Source organism: Penicillium solitum (genome assembly GCF_028829755.1).
Source record: "Penicillium solitum strain IBT 25940 chromosome Unknown utg000003l_segment0_segment0, whole genome shotgun sequence".
In the NCBI taxonomy this organism is placed as follows: domain Eukaryota; kingdom Fungi; phylum Ascomycota; class Eurotiomycetes; order Eurotiales; family Aspergillaceae; genus Penicillium; species Penicillium solitum.
In genome coordinates this window covers 644195-665772 of record NW_027072123.1, presented here as the reverse complement: position 1 = coordinate 665772, position 21578 = coordinate 644195, and the positions used below count along the sequence as shown (strand labels likewise).

Sequence of the window (21578 nt, the reverse complement as noted above, 5' to 3'; positions counted from 1 at the left end):
AGGGTAGACGCTAGCCTAAATAGGCTATCTGCCTCAGGCTATAATGACTAAGGAATATTCTGCCTAAGGCGGAAAGGTGTTGATCAGCCCTTGCTTATCTCATTTCTGACTCATCCACTTTTTTCGCCCGGGCTCCAATGATATCTGCCGCATTGATCTCTTGGGATATCAAATTCATTACTATGTGCATTTAGCAACCATGACCGACTCTATTGATAAATTAGCAGCGCAATATTTCCAGCTGGTCGAGCTACAGAACTTGGCCCTCCCACCAGGCCCTGTGCTGATCCAACCAGCCGTGCAAGCAGCCTTGTACGAGCGCATGTTCAACGAAAATGCAGTCTTTCCTATCCCACCAGACAGCTACCGAAGCCGAGTGCTGAAACAGATTCTCTCGCGCATCGAAGAATCAATTACCAACCCCGAGGAGGATGTATGCTTACCCACCTGTTTAAATCCTTTTGTTTTGCATCTTGCATTTTCCATTTTAAACTTCCTATCTTTTCCTTTTCTATCCCATGTACATCCACCTCACACCAATGCAAAACCTTTTTATATTCCTTGATGTTCCACCTATCTAACCTCTTCCCTCTAATGAACACAGGAGATCAACGACGATCTCATGGAAAGCTGGAGCACACTAGTCTCCCAGCCGAAACCCTCAGCGCTGCAACAAGCGCAGCAGCTGTCCTTAGTCAAGTACACAGCACCAAAATCCAGTGCAGGAACCTGCCCAGAGCGCACTGTGACGATCTCTGAATCCCGCGGCCTGATCCTTTCCGGTGGAACCACCGGGAATAGAACATGGGAGGCTGCTCTGCACTTCGGTTCGTTCCTGGCGTCTGAAGCGGGCGAGGCTCTTGTGCGCGGTAAGCGCGTTATCGAATTGGGTGCTGGAACGGGCTTCTTGTCGCTTGTTTGTGCGCGCTATCTTGGTGTGCGCTCTGTTGTTGTTACTGATCGTGAGCCCGCGCTTATTGATAATATTCGTGATTGTGTCAGGCATAATTTGAATGGGCGCGAGTCTATTCCTATTTATCCTGCTGTTTGGGAGTGGGGGACTCCATTGGTGAGGGAGGGGGATCTTGCTGGGTTGGGTTCTGATGAGGATGAGGAGGGAACTGGGCTGAGGTTTGATGTTGCTCTCGGTGCTGATCTGGTAGGTGTTTTTATGGACTGTTTACTTGGGTTTCATGCTTACATGCCTAGATCTATGATACCGATCTTGTTCCCTTACTCCTGTCTACTGTGCGGGATCTTTTCGAGAACTACCATATTAAAGAATTCATCATTGCTGCGACTCTGCGCAATGAGGATACTTTCCGCACGTTCTTGAATGCCTGTGGTGAGTCTTGAATTCTATATACAACGTTGATGACCATGGCTTATGCAGCGCTAAACATTCACAGAAACCAACTCATTCGCTGTTGAAACCCTCCCGTTCGAATCAACACCATCAGAAGACCAGACAGGTTTCTTCCATTCGGCCAGCATTCCAATCCGGACGTATCGGGTTTCGCGGACGAAATAAGCAGCCATTCGAACTGCGTTTACATCACGAGGTAATGAGTATGAATAGAGAATGTGATATCATGCAAATGATGCAAAAGTTAGTGATTGCATAAATCTTGTTGCTACTGTATATAACTAGCCCCAAGGGAACTCTATGCAAAATTGTTCAACTCGATCTTTTTGACGGGTAAAACTCCAATGGTATTGAGGTACTCAATGAAGTCAAGTCCAAGACAGATGATCCTGTCTAAAACATACATTGTGAAAGGACCAAAGAAGTGTACATCGTATCATCTAGACAGGTTAGGAAATCAAAGATGAAAGCATGGGTATCATCGCAACTCGCGCCATTCCGAACCAGGAATCCAAGAAATGCAACAAAACCGTGATAGCAGGATGCAAAAGTAAAAATAAAGAGATAATAAGTGCAAGATTAAAACGAGTGTAGCGGCGCTAAAGAACAATGAATTTGCAGGTATTTAAGTTGCGGGGAATCTAGTGATTCTCTTCAGCCAGACTCTCGCGCAACAGGTTTTCGTCTATGCTTTCAGCATGAATTGAGATCGGAGCAGGAGGTGGAGGCCGCAGGCCCATTATCGGACCCTTCTGGTTCACGCCTGGATATCTGAAGCGGAGAGCTAGCGGGTCAACCGCTTTGGGCATAGATGTAGAGGTAGAAGGTGAGGATGCCACAGACGTGGTTGGTGAGTTTGTCGGATCTTGCGAATCACTGTCAGCCGAGACAGGTGCCACGCCCCAGCGGCCTAGGACCCAGCCTCCCATGCGGCGACCTAGGGTCGTAGCTTTGCGAGGCCCGAGGGTTGAGGTTGAGCCGGTGCTAGTGCTGTCTGTGGATACTATAGAGGCTGTATCGGACTTGGTGGGGTTTCCGGCAGCCATGGAAGCAAGCAATGATTGGGATGTGTGCTCCGAGCTCGCTGCACGATCGGCTGTGATGGCCGGGGCTGAAATCACAGGGGGTGTTGATAGGAGTTCGACACTGGGTGACAAGATCCGTCGAGGAATCCGCATGCCGGGATGCCAGTCTCCCATTCGCTTGTGGCGACTAGTGGGTGTATGGATGTCCATTCCAGCAACGGAGACGGAGAGCAAGCTATCATGAGAAGAAGATCTGCGCAAGGAGGAAGGCTGTACATGCATGGTAAAAATGTCGTCGGTGGTCGCCAGTGACTCACCCATGGGCGGAAAGTATGCTACTGATGGCGATGGTTCGGATTCTTCTGGGATAGCTGGCTCTCTCGTGGCATTATCGCCCATGTTCGAGAAGTCTTGGCGGATGTAGAGATCATCTTCATATGCGGATAGCTCGTCGGGTGCATCGTGGTGATCAAATCCACCCATTGGCCGGAATGGTATATCAAGACCCTTCAGGTTCCGTGCCTGCATCAAAGGCGAAGAAAACACGGTACTTTCAGGGCTGGTAGGCTCAGAGTACTCCGCGCCACGCTCAACACGATCAAATATCGATGACGTCCGGAACGCGGACCGAGGAGAGCTTGCCAGCGAGTCTGGAGCATGCGATTGTGAGGACCAGCGGCGGGAGGATGAATGGGGTGGGATGGATACAGAGGTCTGCGACAGAATAGTTGACATAGAGGATCCAGATGACTGGGAGCGATGAAGGGCTCTTCGAGGCGATTGCGCCCGTGCCGCAGAGTGCATTACTACCGGGCTTCCCAAAGTGGGGCGGCGTTTCTTCACGCGACGGTTGAGCGTGCCTTTCTCCTTCTTCGTAGTTGCAGCTGGACTTGGTGTGTGGAAATGATGATGAATATGTAATTCCTGAGATACGCGTCGTTCTTCCTTCGCTCGTAGCTCCTCGCTCAGCGTGGTCGAACGCCTTGGCTGTGTATTGTCCTCCTCATCGACGCCGGCCAGCGGCTGATGAGAGATAACCTGTTCCCGTAGATTCTGTACTTCTTCGTTCGAGCTTTGAAGCATGTCACGTAGCTCCATGATCCCGACCTGCAGATTGGCGTTGTCTTGCAATATGTCCTTGACGAAACGAGAGACCACGTTTGTACCACCGGCGTTGCGGTTGAGTTCGGAGGCGGCGGCGGCACCTTTAAGACGCCCCGCTGCATTGTCCAGCTCGCGCTCCACAGCTCTCTTGCGCTCCATGCGTTGGACGAGGTCAGTATGTCGATCCCTCTCCTCGCGCGCCTCTTTCTCAATGCGGTCGACTTGATCATGAAGGTCTCGCAGGATAGTTTCTGCTTGTTTCCACCGTTGGACGGCGGATTTCTCGTCTTCTTGTACTGACACAAGGCTCTCTTGGAGCTTAGACTGCTCTGTCTCCATAAGAGCTAGTTGCGCCTCGAGTTCTGCGGCACGCGTTGCAGCTGCTGTCAATCTTCGCAACTCAGATTCGGTGTTCTCCAGAGTTCTAGTTAGGGACTTGACATGGTTGTCAGACTCGGCGACCGCTTGATTCAAATTGTCAAGTTGCTCCAATAAATTGCGATTCTCTTCGATGATGCGCGCATTTTCCGCTTGAGCTTGTTGCTTCTCACGCTCTAGATCGTCAATGCTGTCGACCAATCGATGCCGGTCCTCTTCCGCTTCGGCCATATAACTTTCATGACGATGGAGCAAGGCCTGTAGGGCAAAAGTCAGTGATGATGCCTCAACGCATGCTGCCTGAGCAGTATAATCATGAAAGGTAGCCATGACGGACGCCAACACAGTGCGAGAGAATGGGAGATCGTGATCTGAGGGAGGCCATCTTTCGAAGGATGTGGAGTCTGCACAAGGTATGCAGAATGTGCAAGCCGAGTGGTATAAATGAAAGGGCAAAAGTAAAAAAAGTAATTAGATACAAAGTGGTCTGTGAGGAATGATAAATTGATATATCAAACAAACATGCATGGCTCAGCCAGCCCAAAAACAGTTTGGCGTCTTGTCATACCCAACCGACAGCACATCATTTTGGGCAGCTATATTTGAACAAGATACGTACCTGACCCAGCCTAGCAGCAGTCTCTAGATCCTTCTCCAAGCCCTCGAGAGCTACATTGTTATGCTCTAGTAAAGCACAATCATTGCGGCCACAGCAGCAGCGTAGGGTGGTGGAACCGCTGGAATGGGTAGGGATGCTGAGGATCTCAGCGCTATGTGGAGGATCCATTAAGAATGTGGCCCCTTGGGGGAGCTGAGTGTGTGCAGAGACCTGATCATCAGAGAACCTTGCAGCTTCGAGGTATCACAGACTCTCACAGACTCCATTTGATTTGAGAAAGCGGAGATCTCCGAATTCAGCTTGGATGAGATAAGCCTCCAGGTGTTCACGACCTCGGGAGGCCTTACCGCTTTGATATTGCTGTGTTTCACCGCCTCTAGGTATAGGAATGAAGTTGACGTCACAAATAATTAGATACAACAATGCTACTACATATGTAGTACTGAGGTAAGGAGCTCAAAAGTGTTATTATAATAAGCTAGGAGGCTCTTAAAGGGAAAGTGAAGATAAATTCAAGTTAAATTAAACGGACAAAAAAAATGAGAACAAGTCACTCATGAACATTCAAAAAAGTAATCCCAGCGGACTCATCATTCTGGCTAAGAGATACGTAGAATTAATTTGACAAAAAGAACAAAACCCGGGCAAAAAGAAATAGAGAGTCATGAAAGTAGAAGTAAATCAACACGAAACATCTGAGATCGGTAGCTCCCTTCACGAGAAAGAAACATTAGTGAAGAAACGAAAAGAACCTAACCAGCGCCAATCAAAGCAGAATATCATCCCGAATATTAATAAACGCCCCAGCGCCGCCGTCTTCACTGATCTCGTTAACCAACACTTCAGTTTGCTGGTATAACCTTTCCAGTGCTGCAGCAGATGATTTGCCCAATGAGACTATACAGTGCTGTGTTAGCGTTGTTTCTTGCAAGTAGGAACATAAACAAAGAAGCAGAATAAATAGACCAAGCAACATACCAAGAATAGCCGAGTTCAACTCCTCAGCTACAGCCACCCGCCCCTCGGCATCGAGGTAATGGCCATGCACAGACCTCTTCGGATCAGGATAAGCCACCAATGAGAAGATATCATCCAGCAGCTTCTTATCACCACCATTCTCATCAGTGGGGTAATCAGCACGCAGCTGCTGACCATACTGTACTGCCTCCGTAAGGAGCTGGTTGAACTGCGCCACAACCTCAGGCTCTTCGGTGTCCATGCCGTCCGCAGCCCAGCTATCGCCATCCCCGTCGTCGAGCTCCATCTCCTGATCGAAGACGGCGTGCTCGTGCGAGTTGGATGTCGAGCCCCGGCGCTTCGCGGCGGATGCTGCGGAGAGTTCGTTGGATCGTCGCATCATTTCGAGGAATTTGCGGCAGCGCAGTTTGAAGTGGATTTGCGGGTGGTCTTCTAGGACGTTGGAATAGTAGGCCTTGGTATGCTTGAGGGCCTTGTCGATGTCGCCGTCTAGGATTGCGGAGCGGATTTCTATGGGCTGTGAGTGGGGGCTTGGCGCTGGGAGGAATGTAGAGCTATAGACTTACTGTTCCGGTTGATGGCTTCGCGGTCTTCCTCGACCTCGTATTTCTTCAGTGGCTCGTTGCGGCCGTTCTGCAGGGCCAGTGTTTCGGTGGCCACCTCTTGTGCGAATGCACGGGCTGTGTCTACGTAACCGTCATGGGCTAGGAACTGCGCGACTAACTCTTGCAAAAGTGTCGACTCGTCCAACGGCGGCTGCAGACCAGCCGTGGATGTTTCGTTAATCTCTGATAGAACATTGAATCTCTCTTGCTGGTAGGAATTAGCTTGACAGCTTCCGAGTGTATAATGCAGACAGCACATACCTTGACCATGCCATCGATATCAAAAACGAAAGGTTCCTGTCCAAAGTTCGTTTTGAGATGTACTGGCGGTAGTTTCTTCATTCCGACAGACGGGAAAAGGTTCGTACTGCGCAGATCGTGAAACGCATTTCCTGTCAAAGTTAGCCTAAAATATCCGCGTTATAATCAATATAAAAACCTACCCAAGAAGACACCGTTCTTAGTGAAGAATGCAGACCCGGTAGAGAAATTGACACCACATCCGACTGTATCGCCAGCACCAAAAGTCGGTCCATATGCTCGACCTTGTCCTTGACTCTCACCAAAGAATGACTTTCCGTCATCACCATGGTAAGCCCAGGATTCGGTCTCCCAACCGGGCAGCCTCTCGACGGACGCCTTGGGGCTAGAAAAACCGATACCGATCATGCTAGAAAAGAACATTTAGCATTAACAATCAATATCCACCAACTAGCTAATTCACATACCCTTCCTTCGGCTTTGACTCAATCTTCACTTCAAAGTAATAGATCCCGCACTGCGGCGGCATAGGGTGATCCGCGCGCAAGGCAGCGGCTTCATGGTCATGCTTGTGCATAGGACCAGTGTAGCGCACATCGAAGTTCTCGTTCGACAATTCCAGGCCGGAAAACTTGTCTACAGAACTCCACTGACTGGGCAGCGGCATGAGGGGATCGGCCGGGGCGGGCGGTTCTTTCTCTATGATCTCATATGTCATGCCGCGGTGCGACGGGGCGATGCGGGGCAAGTGGACATTGCTGGATGAGGCGGATAGGGGAGGATTGGATGTTGCGGATGAGGGGTCTCGCTGTTGGGTAGCGATCTTAGCGCGGTGAGCAGTCTCGAGACGGGCGATGTAGCGGGAGTTGCGGAGGTAGGATGGGATGAGGGAGGCCGGGGCATCGGTGAGGCCTAGGCCGTGCGGAAACTCGGCCGAGCGTAGAAAGCCGGCATATTTGCGAGACCAGGGAGGAAGTGACTCTGTTGAACCTGTGTTTCTCCAGGCGGAGTTCATGTGCATGTCTGCGGCATCCACGCCGAACGGAGCCCGGTGGACTCGGCTGTCGGACGGGGGGTAGAAGATTGGGTGGGAGTCGTTAAGGAGATGTGAGAAGGAACTAGAGATTGGGGGAAATGGGTTGCCAGATACTACTGAGGCGTAGGAAGAACGGCGTGGGATGGAGGAGATGTTGGGGTATGAGGTTGGAGCTCGAGCTCCACCGGATGGGGGGAAAGGAGCATCGGCCATGATGTTCGCGGGTCGCCCCCCAAATGATGCCACGAAATCAAGGCCACCGTTTTCTGCGTTCCTGTTTGTTCGCTTCTGGCTTTTTGGGGGGGGGTCCACACTTCTGATTTCGTTGATTTCGTTTGACTTGTTAAGATTGAGGGGTACTGTAAGTGCGTGGTAGTAAACATTAGCCATTGTAGTAGTCTGAAGTGCGTGTGGATATACTAACCTCTTTAGTACTTTGTATGTGGTAGTCGAAGTTACAGGTGGGTAAAGTGCGTGGAAAGTAAAAGATAAGTAAAATAATGCGTGGAAACAAGACGCTCACGGCAGAAGGCTGACGTTGCGTGACAGGTCCGAAAGCAGCAGAGCTTACCACGTCCGACCTCACTATTCTATCGAAAGAGAAATACGAAGCCGTGAGATCCAAAATTCTAAAATAAAAGAGACGTGTAGAGCCTAGTAATAGCAAAATAACTAGAGAAGAAATCACGAATTCTCTTGCATAGATTGCGGGGAAAAGGGAATCCGGATATTATACGGAGTAAGGATAAGAAGGAAAAGAGGGGAGAAGAGTCTAATGTCACGAGCTGAGGTGGACTTGGACAATAAAGCTCGGCTACTGTACTACTAAGAGTCGGGCAGACAAGGACTTTGTTCAGATGTATACTTCCAAGTACTATGGTACCTAGGTAGATCCAAGCATATAACCCTATACCATCGAGTATAACCAGAACTTGAGCGAAATTAACTGCGTTATGCTCCCAGAGCAAAAGATCCTTGAACAGAAGATAGAAACATGGCCGATAAACAGCAAAACAAGAAGAAGTAAAGGGCTATAATACAGAACACACATACCGAGTGAAATAAGCCAGATCCCCGGCTAAGAACCCCGTGCACATAAAATAAAAAAAAAAAAAAAAAACAAGCCCTTCGTACAGAAAAGCCATTAGCCATAAACACTTCCCTCCGACGCCAAACCCAGATCCGACATAAAACCCAAAGAAAAAGAAAAGAAACAGAAGACGCGCGAAATCTATAAGTACAGCACGAAGACCACATCCGAACTCGTCACAGTCATATTCAAGCTGCCATAGCAATGGCCGGCGACGAGGGCTCCACGAGATGAGAAGCAGGGGTGACATCACCATCCCCGGAGTTGCTCTTCTCACTAGGCACTGCACTGCTGCCATTGGCCGTATCGGTGCCGGGGGCATGGAGTGTAGGCTTGGTGTCGCTGTCGCCACTTTCCATCGCTGAGACTTTGCCATCGACCGAGTCGTCGGACTTGGACATAGTGGGTGTGCGCCAGGATGGGAGTTGCCACATAATGCCGGTGAAGCTGCGTAGCTGCAGGGGCTTGCGCTCCCATCTGCGACACGCGGCTCCGGTGCGGTCTAGTGCGCGCAGACCGGCATTGATGGCTCCCGTATTGGCTTTTGGTCCCAGGCGCGCTGCGGCCGGGTTTTTCGTAGCATCGCCTTCCTCACTAAGATAGATGAATATGTTAGTATTTAATTGTTTTTTTTTCCGGCATTGTGGTGCTGTATTGGAGGGTATGTGTTAGGCTTGCTTACAGTCTGGGTTTCTTCTTGGGGCCAGGGCGTCCCCGTGACTTCGCAGTAGGGTCGGTTTGTTCTTTTGTTCTTTTGTTGCCAGGCTTGGGTCCCGGAACCCCTTTCCGACGCGGTGTATCGCCTGGAGTTGCCCCTGTGGCGGGTGTAGAAATGGCGTCGGCGTCGGAGCCATTGTCGGCAGAAGATGGACGGACAGGAGGGAGCTCGGCGGATGAAGCTGGTGATGAGTTGTCGTTGATTTTAACGTTGGGGGTATTATTTTGGCTGAACTTGATCTTGGGGCTGGCGAACTGCTGGAGGGTATCTCCAGATAGCTTGAGAACTACCATCAAGGAGTTGGATGAATTCTTGGCTCCAGCGCGAGAGCGACCATTTGGAGTGGCGGCGGGCATGATGGATGATTGAGGGGGGTCGGGATTGCGCGAGGGTACCGGGTACGGTTGGATGGTCGAGAGGGGAATTTCTGGTGACGGAAGTGTAGGCAATTCACCGTGACGTGGTTTGTGTCTCTACCGCCCGTCTCTTATAGATGTAGAAGAAGTATGTGATAGTCGATCGCATAGTCCGGAGTGAAGAAGATGGGGGGAGGGGAAGAAAAGGAAAAGGGAAAAAGGAAAAACAAGGAAGGGGCGAAGTAAAAAGGGATCGTGGGCCCTCTCATCGTAGAAAAACTCATTCAAGGTGAAGCACAGGGGATGTGTTGAAGGTGTGGACTTCGGGCCTTGTACGGTCATTTTCGAATGTTACAAACTTCCAAAAGGGTTGGAAAGTCACTTCGGGACCAACGGGGAGACCTTAATACGGGATTGTGACAATACAATACCACATCATCGATATACATATGTACTTCCTTTTCCTTTTCCTTTCTTCTCGAGACCTTCCTTGTGATTAATTTTGGAGTGAATACTTGAACATCTTCAACATCTTCATGATCTTTAGGGTCATCAGGGTGTTTCTTCCTCTTTGCTTAGACAAGAAAACCGACAGTCTGACCAATCTCCAATCTAACACATAACCCAACCCTAACCCGTTGATGGATCTCATTCCACCCGCTGCATCCCGAAAAATAACTCATTGACCGCATGATGTTTCGAGAGATGCGCCCTTTTTTTTTCTTCTTTAAGTCTTTTACAAGCAGAGAAACCGCACATCTCTTTGAGATCAAGTCCAGGTGGACCCATTCTGAACAGATCTGGTGAGGGTATCACGAGTCTTCTCACAAAGCCCCCCCTACAAAGTACGGGCACTACGGGTCGCCACTTCGGAAATGTGAACTTCGATTAGTCCACGGGTGAACCAAAAGAATTTGCCAAATTACGCGACTGCCAAGGGATCGTCCAGAATAAAGCACAAAATACCTATATACTTAATCGATTACGAAGAATTCATGGATACAATATCTGGAAATATGTAAATATACATCTAACCTCAAGTTTCAAGTCTACACCTGAAAATCCAATCAATCGCGCTTACTGTCACTCTCAGCCTTGCGTCGTTCAACCACTTGTGCCACGGCACGTTGCACCTCAGGACTGGACCGCACCCCGCCGAGGATCAACCCTTCCTTCATGCCCCGCCGGAGTGTTGATACACTCTCACGGTCACCACGGAAAGGTGCCAGACCCATCTGTAGCGTCCGTGTCGCCTCCATATCCGTGCCGCGCGTCAACTGGATCAACTCTCCGATCCGCTGCACAGTCTGCGGCGATATCTTATCGTTTCCATTCCCATTCCCGGCAACTTTGGCGGTGGGCGGTGCAGCCTGGGAGATGAAAATGTGCAACATGATGGAGGCGCGGCGTGCTAGCGTCAGGATCTGGAAGGGGAGGAGGTAGAATGAGTTTTTAGGGAGCCAAGCTTGTAGCGCCACGGGAAGGTATGTGGTAGGCATGAACACAGCCTGGGGGTGCGTAATCAAGCCAAGTTCGAGGGTCAGCATTGCGGCGAACGTGTAGAACCGCCACTAACAACGGAGTCAGCTTATGCAATTGAAAGTCTTCCGGTAATTATCTTGTGCACTCACATAACGGCCCCAATTCGCCCACCATAGCCAGTTAAGCACAAGCATTGTGACAAACCCGCCGATATACTGCGGGACAATCGACTTGACCAACGAAGTCATCAGGAAGTCGCGCATGGTCTTCTGCTCGCCCCATCCGAGCATAGCTGTCCCGAACCGGTCATACGCAAATCGTTTCACTGGGTCCACCAAGGTTTCCTGCGCCTGTCGAAGGTACAGGAAGTAAGCATCGGATCCGCTGTCCAGCCCGACCTTATCGGGGTGATATTGAGCTGCGAGCCGGCGGAATCGGGACTTGATTGCGCGTTCATCGGCAAATGGTGATACACCCAGGGCTTGGTAGTAATCACCTGCAAGCTGTACCTGGTAGAAGGTCTCGTAAAGCGTGTAGAGGAGGTAGCTGGTGATCACGAAGATGAAGATACGGCGACGGTGGCGCTCGTACCGCGGAGTCTGAGGGAGTGGCTTGGGTTCACCCGCGCGTATGGTTATGCCATAGTAGACACTTTGTAAGAATGATGTGGCATACTGTCATTCATATCAGCTTCCATTCCACGTGTTGTATAGCTCCGCATCGCGCTCCACTCACATTGGGGAGAAAAGCCCATCCGAAGAAAGGCAAAAGCGACGCCATGTCGAGTAAATCAATATCACCTAAATAACCTCAACTGCACCATAGCAAACAAGAAACCAGAAAAATAAAAGATAGATCTCTAAGCGCCACTTGGCGTTTACAAACAATAAGATCCCCAAAGAGCAGTTCCCCAAATAGTCCCGCCCCGTCACCGCCCAACCCCACCGCCTTCCCCTCTCGTCATACCAAAAGCCAAATGAAAAAAAAAAAGTTCTCGACGCCGAAAGGAAAAAAAAAAAAGCACTCCAATCCCTCCACATCGACACGACAAGCTCCGTGGAGCGCCCAAATTGCCTCCACGATGGCAATTGACGCAATGGAAATCGACAACCTGCCGATGCGCACAGCAGACGCAGAGCGCAAACGCAAATCCAAAAAGGACGCATCCTCATCCGCATCACCATCCAAAAAGCGAAAGCAAGCCCCATCTTCAAAAACTCCACAAATCCAAGACTCAAATCCCGAGTCTCCCTTCACCCTCACAACAGCAACCCTCTACCTGCCCCTGTCGCCCATCTCCATCTCGCCAACGCACGCGCTGGCCTCGCTGCTGGCCGAGCATCTCTCGCCACTGCTTCTGACCTACTTCCCCCCGTTGAAGGGTGTCGTCTTGGCTTATTCTAATGCCTCGATCTCCAGCAAGCCGCCGGCTCATCCTCGTGCTTCCTCGGATCTGAACCCGCAGCCGCTTACACTCGCCACAACAGCGGACGAGTACGGTGTCTTGTACGTCTACCTGACCGCTACGTTCCTGATGTTCCGGCCGCAGCGCGGACAGACCCTTGACGGATGGGTGAATGTGCAGTCGGAGGGATTCCTCGGTGCTGTAGTGTTCAATTTGTTCTCTGTCGGTGTTGAGCGCAAGCGTCTGCCCTCGAACTGGAAATGGGTTCCGCCTGGCGAGGAAGCCGAGACGCCGGCTTTGACCGATGACGACTCAGGCTCTGATAAGGATATGGCGGATTTCGACGCCGAGAAGGAATGTTTCAAGCCTGCTTCGCTTTCTGCGGAGGAGATCGCGATTAACGGTGAGGAGGAGGAGGATGAGTCTGCTCACACCGGTTACTTCCAGTCTGTTTCTGGACACCGCGTGAGTGGCTCTGTGCGCTTCCGTGTTGTTGATGTGGATGTTATTCCCGGTTCTGAGCGGGATCGTGGGTTCCTCAGTATTGAGGGAACTATGCTTTCTGTTGAGGAGGAGGAGAGGCTCTCTGCATCCGAGCGTCAGGGACAGTCTTTGCCTCCGTCTTTCTTCCCTGCGTCTCAGAAGGTCTCTGGGTCTATCCCCGTGATGAACGTCCCGGCGGCGTCGGCGGTGCAGGAGCTCTCGACTGTGGATGTGCATGTTGATGCCAGCCCCAAGAAGGAGAAGAAGGAGAAAAAGGAAAAGAAAGAGAAGAAGGAGAAGACCGAGAAGAAAGAAAAGAAGTCCAAGTCTTCCAAGTCGAAGAGCAAGGACGAATAAATTCGCTCTGTATACATGTCCGCATGAGCACCGATATCATACATCACTGTTGACTACATCCTGGATGGGCGTTCCGGTTTGCTTGCTCTTATTTTCCCTTTCGAATTCGAATGTGTATATGCCAATTGAACATTTAAAGAAAACACTTGATTCAAACTATCCGACATATCCATTAACATCCAAACCTCAAATCCCCTATTATATCCCAATATCCCATCAGACCTTAACAGCCAAAACATCCGCACCACCAACAATCTCCCCCTTCTGCAACATCTTCCCAACCCTCATCAACTCCGCAGACTTAACCATAACCGGATCAACCCCCATAGTAGCAACCGCCACAACCGTCTCCCCAGCCGTATAAAACGCAACGAACTTCGCCTCCCCCATCTCCTGCAGAACAACATCATCATACCCATTAACCGGATTGCCACAGTATCTCAACTGCGCTCCAAGCGCAGACCAAAACACCGGAATAAACGCCTTATATTTCAAAGACGACAGCGGACCACGCTGCGCATGCACGATGGCACGCGCAGCCGCACGTCCGGAATTCTGCGCGACGTTCCAGTGCTCGATGCGGACAGGCGAACCGCCAGCATCAGCGCCAGGGCCGTGATAAGGGTATGTTGCTATATCGCCGACGGCGAAGACAGAGTCTTGCAAGCCTGGCACGAGGAAGTGGGAAGTTGTTTTGATAGAGTCGTCTTTCTCGAGGGTTATGGATTTGTTGTCGCGGAGGAAATCTGTTGCTGGACGGACGCCGACGCCTAGGATGACGAGGTCGGCTGGGAGGGTTGTTCCGTCTTTGAGATGGACTGCGCCGACGGTGTTGGTGCTTGAAGGGGAGGGTGTTGCGTGGCTTACGTTTGCTGACAGGTTGAATTTGATGCCGGCTTTTTCGAGGTTTGATTGGAAGATTCGGCCAACTTGGGTGCCCATTACACGCTCCATTGGGGAGGTTTCCATTCCTACTATGGTCACGTTGTGGGATTTTGAGAGGGCGTTGCCGACTTCCATGCCGATGAAGGAGCTGCCGATTACCACGATGTTTCTTTTTTCTTGGCCGGCGGCTTTGAGGATGGACTCCACGTCTTGGATTGTGCGAAGGGTGAAGATGTTGTTTAGTTCGCCTTTGAAGCCTTGTAGTGGCAGTCTGCGTGGGACGCCGCCTGTTGCTAGGACCAGTTTGGTGTAGGGGATGCTCTGGCCGGATTTGGTGGAGATGGATTTCTGCTCAAAGTCCACGGCTGTCACTTCATCTGTGATGGTTTTTATAGCGGCTTCGGCGTACCACTCTCGTGGACGCCATTGGATCTTGGCAGGGTCTGTGATTAAAGCTTTGGATAGCTTGGTTCGATCTATGATTAGATCGGGCTCTTGAGAAATGATTGTAATCGACCCCGGGTATTTTAGCTCGCGGAGAGCTTGAATCAGGCCAAGAGTTCCACTTCCTCTGTTTAGTGTTAGTGTGGGTATCTCATTATCTGAATGAGAGGAAATGTAGAAACATGTGCATAGGGCGTATGGGACATAGGGCGGCACTGTGAAGCACTGTGAGGCAGCGTAAAGCAATGTGGAGTACTGTGAATAGCATCCCCGAAAAAAAGACGAAAAATAAAAAAGTCATCGCCCGGAGGCGATCCGGCAACTCGAGATCAAGCGGCACTCGAGTTGAGGATGGGCGGGTTCCAAACAGGCGGTGCTCTATCTCCATGGCTCTATCTCTATAATTGTCGCCAGCGACAACCGCTTGGCCAAGTGCCCGCCCATCCATATGTCCATACCGACAAGTTAAATATAACACGCGAAATGTGCATAATGTTGAGGTAAAAAGAACAAAAAAGAAAAGAAAAAAAAAGAAAAGAAAAAAAGAGAGATGAGACTTACCCTCCAACGACAACAACCTTCTCCTTCGGCTCTGACACGCTACATTTCACAACTGGATTGCGCTGTCCTGCTTTGACATCTTCCTCTTTAGCAAGGATGTATACGCCATCTTCTTTTTCGAAGATTTCGAACTTGTTCAGCGCGTTGGGAGCTGGGGCATCCTCCACATCACCAGTTGTGACATTGTAACAGGCTATATAGTATTGTGTTAGCTCTTTCTCTTTGTTCTTTACTTTTGGTTGAACAAAAGGAGACCCAAACAAGGAACTTACCTCCATGCCAGGGGCATGTAAGCCTTCCGTCTCCAGTAACAACACCATTCTTCATCGGTGCTCCGTAATGCGTGCACCGTGGGCTTAGGGCGTGGACTTTGTCTTCCAGCTTGACGAGGAGAACCTTTCCATCTTCAATGCCTTCGATTTCGGCCTCAATCTTGTCTAGAGAGTTGAGGGAAGCGAAGGAGGAGATGTCTTTTAGTTTGTATTCTTGGGCCATTGTTGATAGATTGGATAGATAGCGTTTTGATTGGATTGAGTTGAATGGAGATGAATGGGCGTTAGACGTTGAATGGATAGAAGAGGAAGAAGAAGCAGAAGCAGAAGAAGAAGAAGAGGTCCAGAGTAAGCTGGATATGCGGGGTGAGGGAATATGGCGTAATGACGAGAGTAGACAGTTACACCGCCGGGATACTTGGAGAGATGGCCATGGACTTAGACGATACATGATTAAAGGGGAGGAAAAGGAGAGAATGGAAGAAGAAGTTGTGTAAATAGGTTAATTTTTCTTTGTTTCAATCCATTGACTGGAATGCTTTTGAAGAGTCTCTGCCGTGCAATATACCTGAAGTATACACAACTCCCATGACATCAGTGGATAAATCAATCCAACCAATCATCGGCAGGGTTTTGTCATTGATCTACAACATCCGAATATCTTGTTTGAGTATTGACCAAAATATTAAGGAATAAAATAAAGAGACTTATTCTGGCTAGTATATATTAAAAAATAAATTGAATGTAATTGTGAGCAAAATGCTTAACTATTTACCTCCTATAGGTCATATATTTACTGTGACGTGGGGGTTAGTTAACTAAAGATGTATACCCGAAATAAATAAATAGTAGATAAGACCTCACTTGTTCTAGCTGACCAAATGATCCTTTCCTAGCATCCAGTCCAATACTCAGAATAGTACTCCGTATGCACACGTATATCTTGAAGTCCGTACCCCGCGCACCATGGGTGGACAGTCCAGGATCAGGTGATACTATGCAGCTGAGCAGCACAGCCCGAATGAACCCTGCGGTCAAGATATTATCAAAATGGCCCAAAGGAACCAGAAGCCTGCTAACTATAGCGAGATTTCCCAACACGATTGAAGTCTATGCGCACTGAGGATGTCATTCAGCTTCTCCATTGGTGACTTTTTGGCCGTCGGTCAGTTAATAGCCAAGATAGTGATCAGTCTGAGAGAGTCGGGCGGTGCAAATACCGAATATCAAGATATCATTCTGGAGCTCGAATCACTTCACCATGCCCTTCAGCATCTTGACAAGCTACAAGCCAAGACATGATCCTCTACTATGACATCACTAGGGTTTTATCATCTGCAAGAACATTCAGAATAATCATAAGATAGTATTGACTTTCAGCCGAAATAAAATAATGTCCAGGAATAAAATGAATGTGCAAGGTTCCTAGACGCCATCGCTCTGCGTCCATACATATACAGACAAGGTAAAATGCCAACAGTACATCCATATCTCCTCAACTTCAATAACGATCCATAAAGCATATTTCAGAATTTTCGCGACGACCGCCTCTTCTTCTGACTGGAAGGACTGATACTCACTTCCACCATGTGTTGGAGTCTCCCCGTAGAAGCTCGGGGTGGACGTCCAGACGAGCGAGGAATGTCCTCATCACGTTGTGACTTCCCATACACTGCAGATTTGGAGCGCTGGGATGGGTTCGAATTGGATGTGCTGGGTTCAGGTGATTCACGCGGGCTAGAAGTGAGGTCAATCACTTCGGATGCCTGGGAGGCGGGGATTTGGGAGGCGGATTCGGATTCATGCACCCGCTGGGAGAGTTTGGAGTGGGTAGATGTGGCGGGGGATCCCGTTTCAAATGCCGAAGGGAATGAGGCTTGTTTTTGAGATTGGGCATCCTGCTGGGCACTCGTTGGTGGGTTGGGAGAGCGCGAATTGGATACCCGTGGGGTGTCAAGTGGTGAGAAATTGAGGTCCAGGTAGGAGTGCTGTACACTGTCTTCCAACCGCTCGGGACTCTGATTGCCTTCACTGTTGTTGTCTTCGCTGTTGTTGCCGTCGTCTTCGTTGCTGTCGGCACCGCTCGTGATGAGTGAATCGCCCGGCTCCGATGGACCATTCCTTAATCTGTTCAAAAGATCCTTCCACGATTCAGAAGAGCTGTTGGGAGTGGCACTGCCCTTTTCCTTTTTCGTATCTCTTTTCACAAACAGAGAGTCAGAATCAGACGCACCATCCTGACCATTACGGTCAATGGTGGACAAGAGTGAACCAGACTGAGGACCGCTCTCTCCTGACTCGCCAGGCGGCACGAGATTTTCAACAACAACCTGGCGTTCATGCTCTTGATGCTCAGACATTTCTTGGTCCTCAGGATCATCGGCAAAGGATTGATTTGCAGAAGCATATGACACCGCGGAAGGATCCTCGTCTCGATTGACTAAAGCAGATGGCGTTTCTCCTCCGATGAGAGTATGGCCTTCAAGCTCGCGACTGAGCTCAGCACCAGGGGTCATTTGCTGCCAGGATCGAGCAGAGTGAAATCCAGTGAAAGAAGGTGAAGGGATTGGAGGTGTAATACTGCGCTCATCAGATCCTCTCTGGACTTGGATATGCGGCACGCCCCTGCCAGGGGTTTGTTGGATAGGTTCATCGGGCATTCCAGGGGATTCACGGGGGGACTCAAGACGGCTGACTTCATTTCCAATGGTGACAAAGGTTGTGTCGTCAAGGTACATTTCCTCAGATAGGGTTGGTTGGGCATTCGGTACGGATTCTTGAACTACAGAGACACTTGGACATGTAAGCATGAGCCATCAATCAGAGTTTATTTCACTGACATGCTACCTTCTCGAGTATTATTCTGGTCCTCAGATTCAGCACCCGACTGTGCTGCGGGTTGAAGAAGCTTCGGATCGCTGAGTTCCGCAAAGGCAAGCTCCCGATAGCCGTCATCCTCTCCCTCGTCATTGGCTAGGTCTGGTACTTCAAACTTGCTGAATTGACGGGGCTCGTCATACTCGCTGGATTCTGAACGGGGCTTTCGGTCTCGCTTGGCCAGTAGTACATTAATCACTCCATGATCTTTAACAGAGCGCACCTCAGCTACTCGGTACCCAGACATCTGAGGCTGCCAGTTCGTGGCTTTGGACATGTCTAACTGGCGGAATGCAATGATTGCGCCGACCTTCGCTTCGCTCTCGGCCAAATCAGGCACAGAACTTATGTCGGCGGGGATCGCAGGTAGGTCATCGAAGGTAGATTTTTCAGGTTCAGGAGCATCGTCATAATTCATCTGATCTCCTTCAGCTTCGCCAGCATAATGACCTTCATAGTAGGGAGCAGCTTCGCCTTCCCAATGACCCTCATAATGCGGATCGGCCTCACCTTCGTAATCACCCTCATGATTGGCTTGGTCGTCTCCGCCTTGGTATTGCTCATCATAGCCGTAGTAATTCCCATTTTCATCGTATTCCTGCTCCTCATATTCCTCGTAGACCTGGACACGCTGCTTTCTCTTCCGCTTCTTGTTGGGGCCCTTGAGCTCACGGATCAATGCATTGGCTTCTTGGTCCCAACGTTGAACGAAAGGATATGGAGGCGCGGTCATATCAACTTGAGGGTAGAGACACTCGACAGCACGGATGACAAGTTTGTTTTGCCAATCAATGTCGGATGCATCTTCGTCCTCTTGCATCTGGTCGGTCTCTTCTTGGGTGTCTTGCTTAGAAGGTTTGTTTCGGCGCCCGCATGCACTAGCTTTGGCAGCGAGCTTTCTCCGTGTTTCCTCTTCGTCTTCCTTGGTCTTCGGGGTTCGCATTCCGAGAGATCCAAACAGCATGCGTCGTGAGCTAGCTATGTCCAGGGAACGTCGGTTCGAAGGTTCCTGCCCCGGCTGATCTTTGCCGGGCACTTCTTGTGAAACAGGGATCTCTCCGACGACAGATGCGGCAGGCCGGACATTTTCCTTCTCTGATGTCTCGCTTACATCAACACCATTACCCGAGGCAAGATCGCGAAGCAGTTTCTGGCGCTTGGCTTCGAACTCCTTCTGCTCCTGTTCTTTCTTTTCTCTCTTTTGCTTCTTGCTGGAAGATTCGGCAGATACTTGTTCCGGTTCCACAGGTTCTTGGGGTTTCACGAATGGCTCCGGGTTAAGGTATTGTTCCGGAGTATGCCAGCCTCCGTGGCTGTTTTCCCACTCCCGCAATGCATCGAAGCCTGCTTTTTCGGGGAGAGCACCAAGCTCTTTGAGCTTTGATAGACGGCGGCGTAGTTTGATGCGGTTGTTACTCTTTTTGGTGCGGATGGACCCTTCACCAGGAGCGCCCACGGAAACTGGTTGCACTTTTTTGACAGGCGCGGGGGCTTCCTCTTCGGAATCCGAGTCTGATGAATCAGAGTCTTCGGAGCTTGAGGAAGAATCAGAATCAGAAGGTGCCTCTGCCGCAGGCGCCACCTCGCTCGAAGAATCATCATCGGAATCATCATCGGAATCGCTATCGGAGGAAGACGCAGACGAGTCGGATGAATCAGAGTCGGAAGATTCAGCAGCACTTTCCTCCGCCTGTGGCACTTGCGGAACTTGCGTAACTTGTGGGAGATCGGGCATATCTTCGTCCTCCTGCTCATCCCCCTTGTTGAATCTCACGGCCTTGGAGGTCCTGGGAGATGAGTCTTCTGCGCGAGACCGCTTGCTGGAAAGAGATGAGGCAGCTGCAAGTGACCCCTTGGAAGTTGGTCGCTTGACTATCGAGGTAGCACGTAGTGGGTGCCCACTGGCATTCCGAGTCTGGTTTCTGATGTCAACAAATTGAGAAGGTTCTTCAAAGTCCTCTTTGAGCGCTTGGAGTTCGCTCTCCAATTCATCTTCCTCGATTTCAGGCATATCAGACATGTCCGCTTCACTGTCAGATTCCGCGGTGTGGTCAACAGGATGGCGAATAACCGTGGCCATAGACTCTTCATGCTCGGGGGGCACAATAGAAAGCTCCTTTCCGAACCCAGTGTTTGGAGGCGGAAGCCACTCTCCATCACCTTCCTCGTCGGCATGTCCTTCGTCAGCCACAAATTCTGGAGCGTGCTCCCAGCCAGAGAAAACCGTGCGTCGCTTCTTCCTTGGGGGTATGGTGATTGCAGGTCGCGTAGAGGTAGTTCTTTTCAGGAACGGTGACCCAAAGGGCACGCCGTCGATCAGATGCTTGCCCTCGGCAGTAATTTGGTGGCGACCACAGAGCCTTCTGGTCCGGAGATCTGCCAATTGAAGGGCGCGGATACTAGAAGGTGAGAAGTTAGTTCAGTGTACGATATTAGAACAACCATTACATGCACATACACAACTTCGTCTCCATCTCGGAGTAACCCATCAACTTCCATAAAATGAAGGCATTCCGAGCCAGCAACTTCGACAACGTAATCTTCCAATCCCCACTGGCCACTGAACTCCGCATCAAATATACTTGGTTCGGTTTCCAGCGGCACGACTTCATTCACATCCTCGAGGAGTTGTGCAACCGTGTACCCGCCATTCGAGAAGGCGATGTTCGGGGTGCGAGACGATGCGACAGCTGCTGTTGATGCCGGGCGTTGAGTCCCATACTCGCCTAGTACAGAAGTAGACGAAGTCGTGGTCCACAGAATGCGCGTGACCGGCAGGCCATGCCGTGAGATAACAAGGTGGAGACGCATGGTGGATGGTCAGTCGCGAGCTAAATCATTGACGCGGTGAATGGACTTTTTTTCGTGTTGCTGTTGGGAGGTTTCGAGTGGAGTACTCGGTAATGTTTCGGTGCGGGGTTGATCCAATCCGGGCTGGTTTAACGGGGTTTGATTAAGATACAATGTGAGGACAGATGCCCATAGGATTGGACATGAGCTCAAGTGGAAGAAGAAAGCAGAGCTCAATCCGCGTGGAGGATACGCTAGCCGTTTTGGGACTAGCGCACATCATATTCCTTTTTCTATACATCCATCTTATGCCTTGGGACATCTTTGGGACATCTTTTTTCGTAGTCTTTTGAGATGTCTTTTTAGATGTCTTTTTCCAGTTGTAGCTAGCATGTAGTAGAAACGGCTTAAACCAAATCGACGTTCCTATGTATAACCTAACTATTCATACATACCTAAGTATGTGGTGATTTGTAGTAATAGAGA

General features: G+C 50.1%; 9 protein-coding genes across 9 annotated transcripts; 2 read left to right on the top strand and 7 right to left on the bottom strand.

The window, feature by feature from the left end:
• Window positions 1–196: 196 nt before the first annotated feature.
• N7455_004166 (protein-lysine N-methyltransferase) lies at window positions 197–1531 on the top strand (the record flags this gene model as incomplete). Its single annotated transcript, XM_040960995.2, has 4 exons — window positions 197–433; window positions 605–1159; window positions 1210–1345; window positions 1410–1531. Coding segments are annotated over 4 exons (1050 nt in total), but the record flags the coding sequence as incomplete, so codon positions are not given.
• Window positions 1532–2007: 476 nt separating this feature from the next.
• On the bottom strand, window positions 2008–4660 carry N7455_004165 (uncharacterized protein; the record flags this gene model as incomplete). The annotated part of the gene is made up of 2 exons (XM_040960964.2): window positions 2008–4131; window positions 4493–4660. 2 exons carry the CDS (start codon window positions 4658–4660, stop codon window positions 2008–2010), a joined length of 2292 nt encoding a protein of 763 aa, XP_040808575.2.
• A 75-nt stretch (window positions 4661–4735) lies between these two features.
• On the bottom strand, window positions 4736–5086 carry N7455_004164 (uncharacterized protein; the record flags this gene model as incomplete). Its single annotated transcript, XM_065604699.1, has 2 exons — window positions 4736–4947; window positions 5080–5086. 2 exons carry the CDS (start codon window positions 5084–5086, stop codon window positions 4736–4738), a joined length of 219 nt encoding a protein of 72 aa, XP_065461599.1.
• A 172-nt stretch (window positions 5087–5258) lies between these two features.
• On the bottom strand, window positions 5259–7585 carry N7455_004163 (uncharacterized protein; the record flags this gene model as incomplete). Its single annotated transcript, XM_040960979.2, has 6 exons — window positions 5259–5389; window positions 5471–5980; window positions 6037–6283; window positions 6337–6467; window positions 6519–6745; window positions 6804–7585. 6 exons carry the CDS (start codon window positions 7583–7585, stop codon window positions 5259–5261), a joined length of 2028 nt encoding a protein of 675 aa, XP_040808572.2.
• Window positions 7586–8650: 1065 nt separating this feature from the next.
• Window positions 8651–9536, bottom strand: N7455_004162 (uncharacterized protein; the record flags this gene model as incomplete). Its single annotated transcript, XM_040960998.2, has 2 exons — window positions 8651–9056; window positions 9145–9536. The coding sequence occupies 2 exons, from the start codon at window positions 9534–9536 to the stop codon at window positions 8651–8653; spliced, it is 798 nt and encodes a 265-aa protein (XP_040808571.1).
• Window positions 9537–10603: 1067 nt separating this feature from the next.
• N7455_004161 (J domain-containing protein) lies at window positions 10604–11798 on the bottom strand (the record flags this gene model as incomplete). The annotated part of the gene is made up of 3 exons (XM_040960966.2): window positions 10604–11107; window positions 11168–11692; window positions 11754–11798. The coding sequence occupies 3 exons, from the start codon at window positions 11796–11798 to the stop codon at window positions 10604–10606; spliced, it is 1074 nt and encodes a 357-aa protein (XP_040808578.1).
• Window positions 11799–12099: 301 nt separating this feature from the next.
• On the top strand, window positions 12100–13263 carry N7455_004160 (DNA-directed RNA polymerase I subunit RPA43; the record flags this gene model as incomplete). Its single annotated transcript, XM_040960977.2, has 1 exon — window positions 12100–13263. One exon carries the CDS (start codon window positions 12100–12102, stop codon window positions 13261–13263), a length of 1164 nt encoding a protein of 387 aa, XP_040808612.2.
• Window positions 13264–13479: 216 nt separating this feature from the next.
• Window positions 13480–15648, bottom strand: nfr1 (putative AIF-like mitochondrial oxidoreductase (Nfrl); the record flags this gene model as incomplete). Its single annotated transcript, XM_040960997.2, has 3 exons — window positions 13480–14719; window positions 15154–15346; window positions 15426–15648. The coding sequence occupies 3 exons, from the start codon at window positions 15646–15648 to the stop codon at window positions 13480–13482; spliced, it is 1656 nt and encodes a 551-aa protein (XP_040808595.2).
• A 1303-nt stretch (window positions 15649–16951) lies between these two features.
• On the bottom strand, window positions 16952–21113 carry N7455_004158 (uncharacterized protein; the record flags this gene model as incomplete). The annotated part of the gene is made up of 3 exons (XM_040960968.2): window positions 16952–18218; window positions 18266–20701; window positions 20761–21113. 3 exons carry the CDS (start codon window positions 21111–21113, stop codon window positions 16952–16954), a joined length of 4056 nt encoding a protein of 1351 aa, XP_040808576.2.
• Between the last annotated feature and the right edge of the window lie 465 nt (window positions 21114–21578).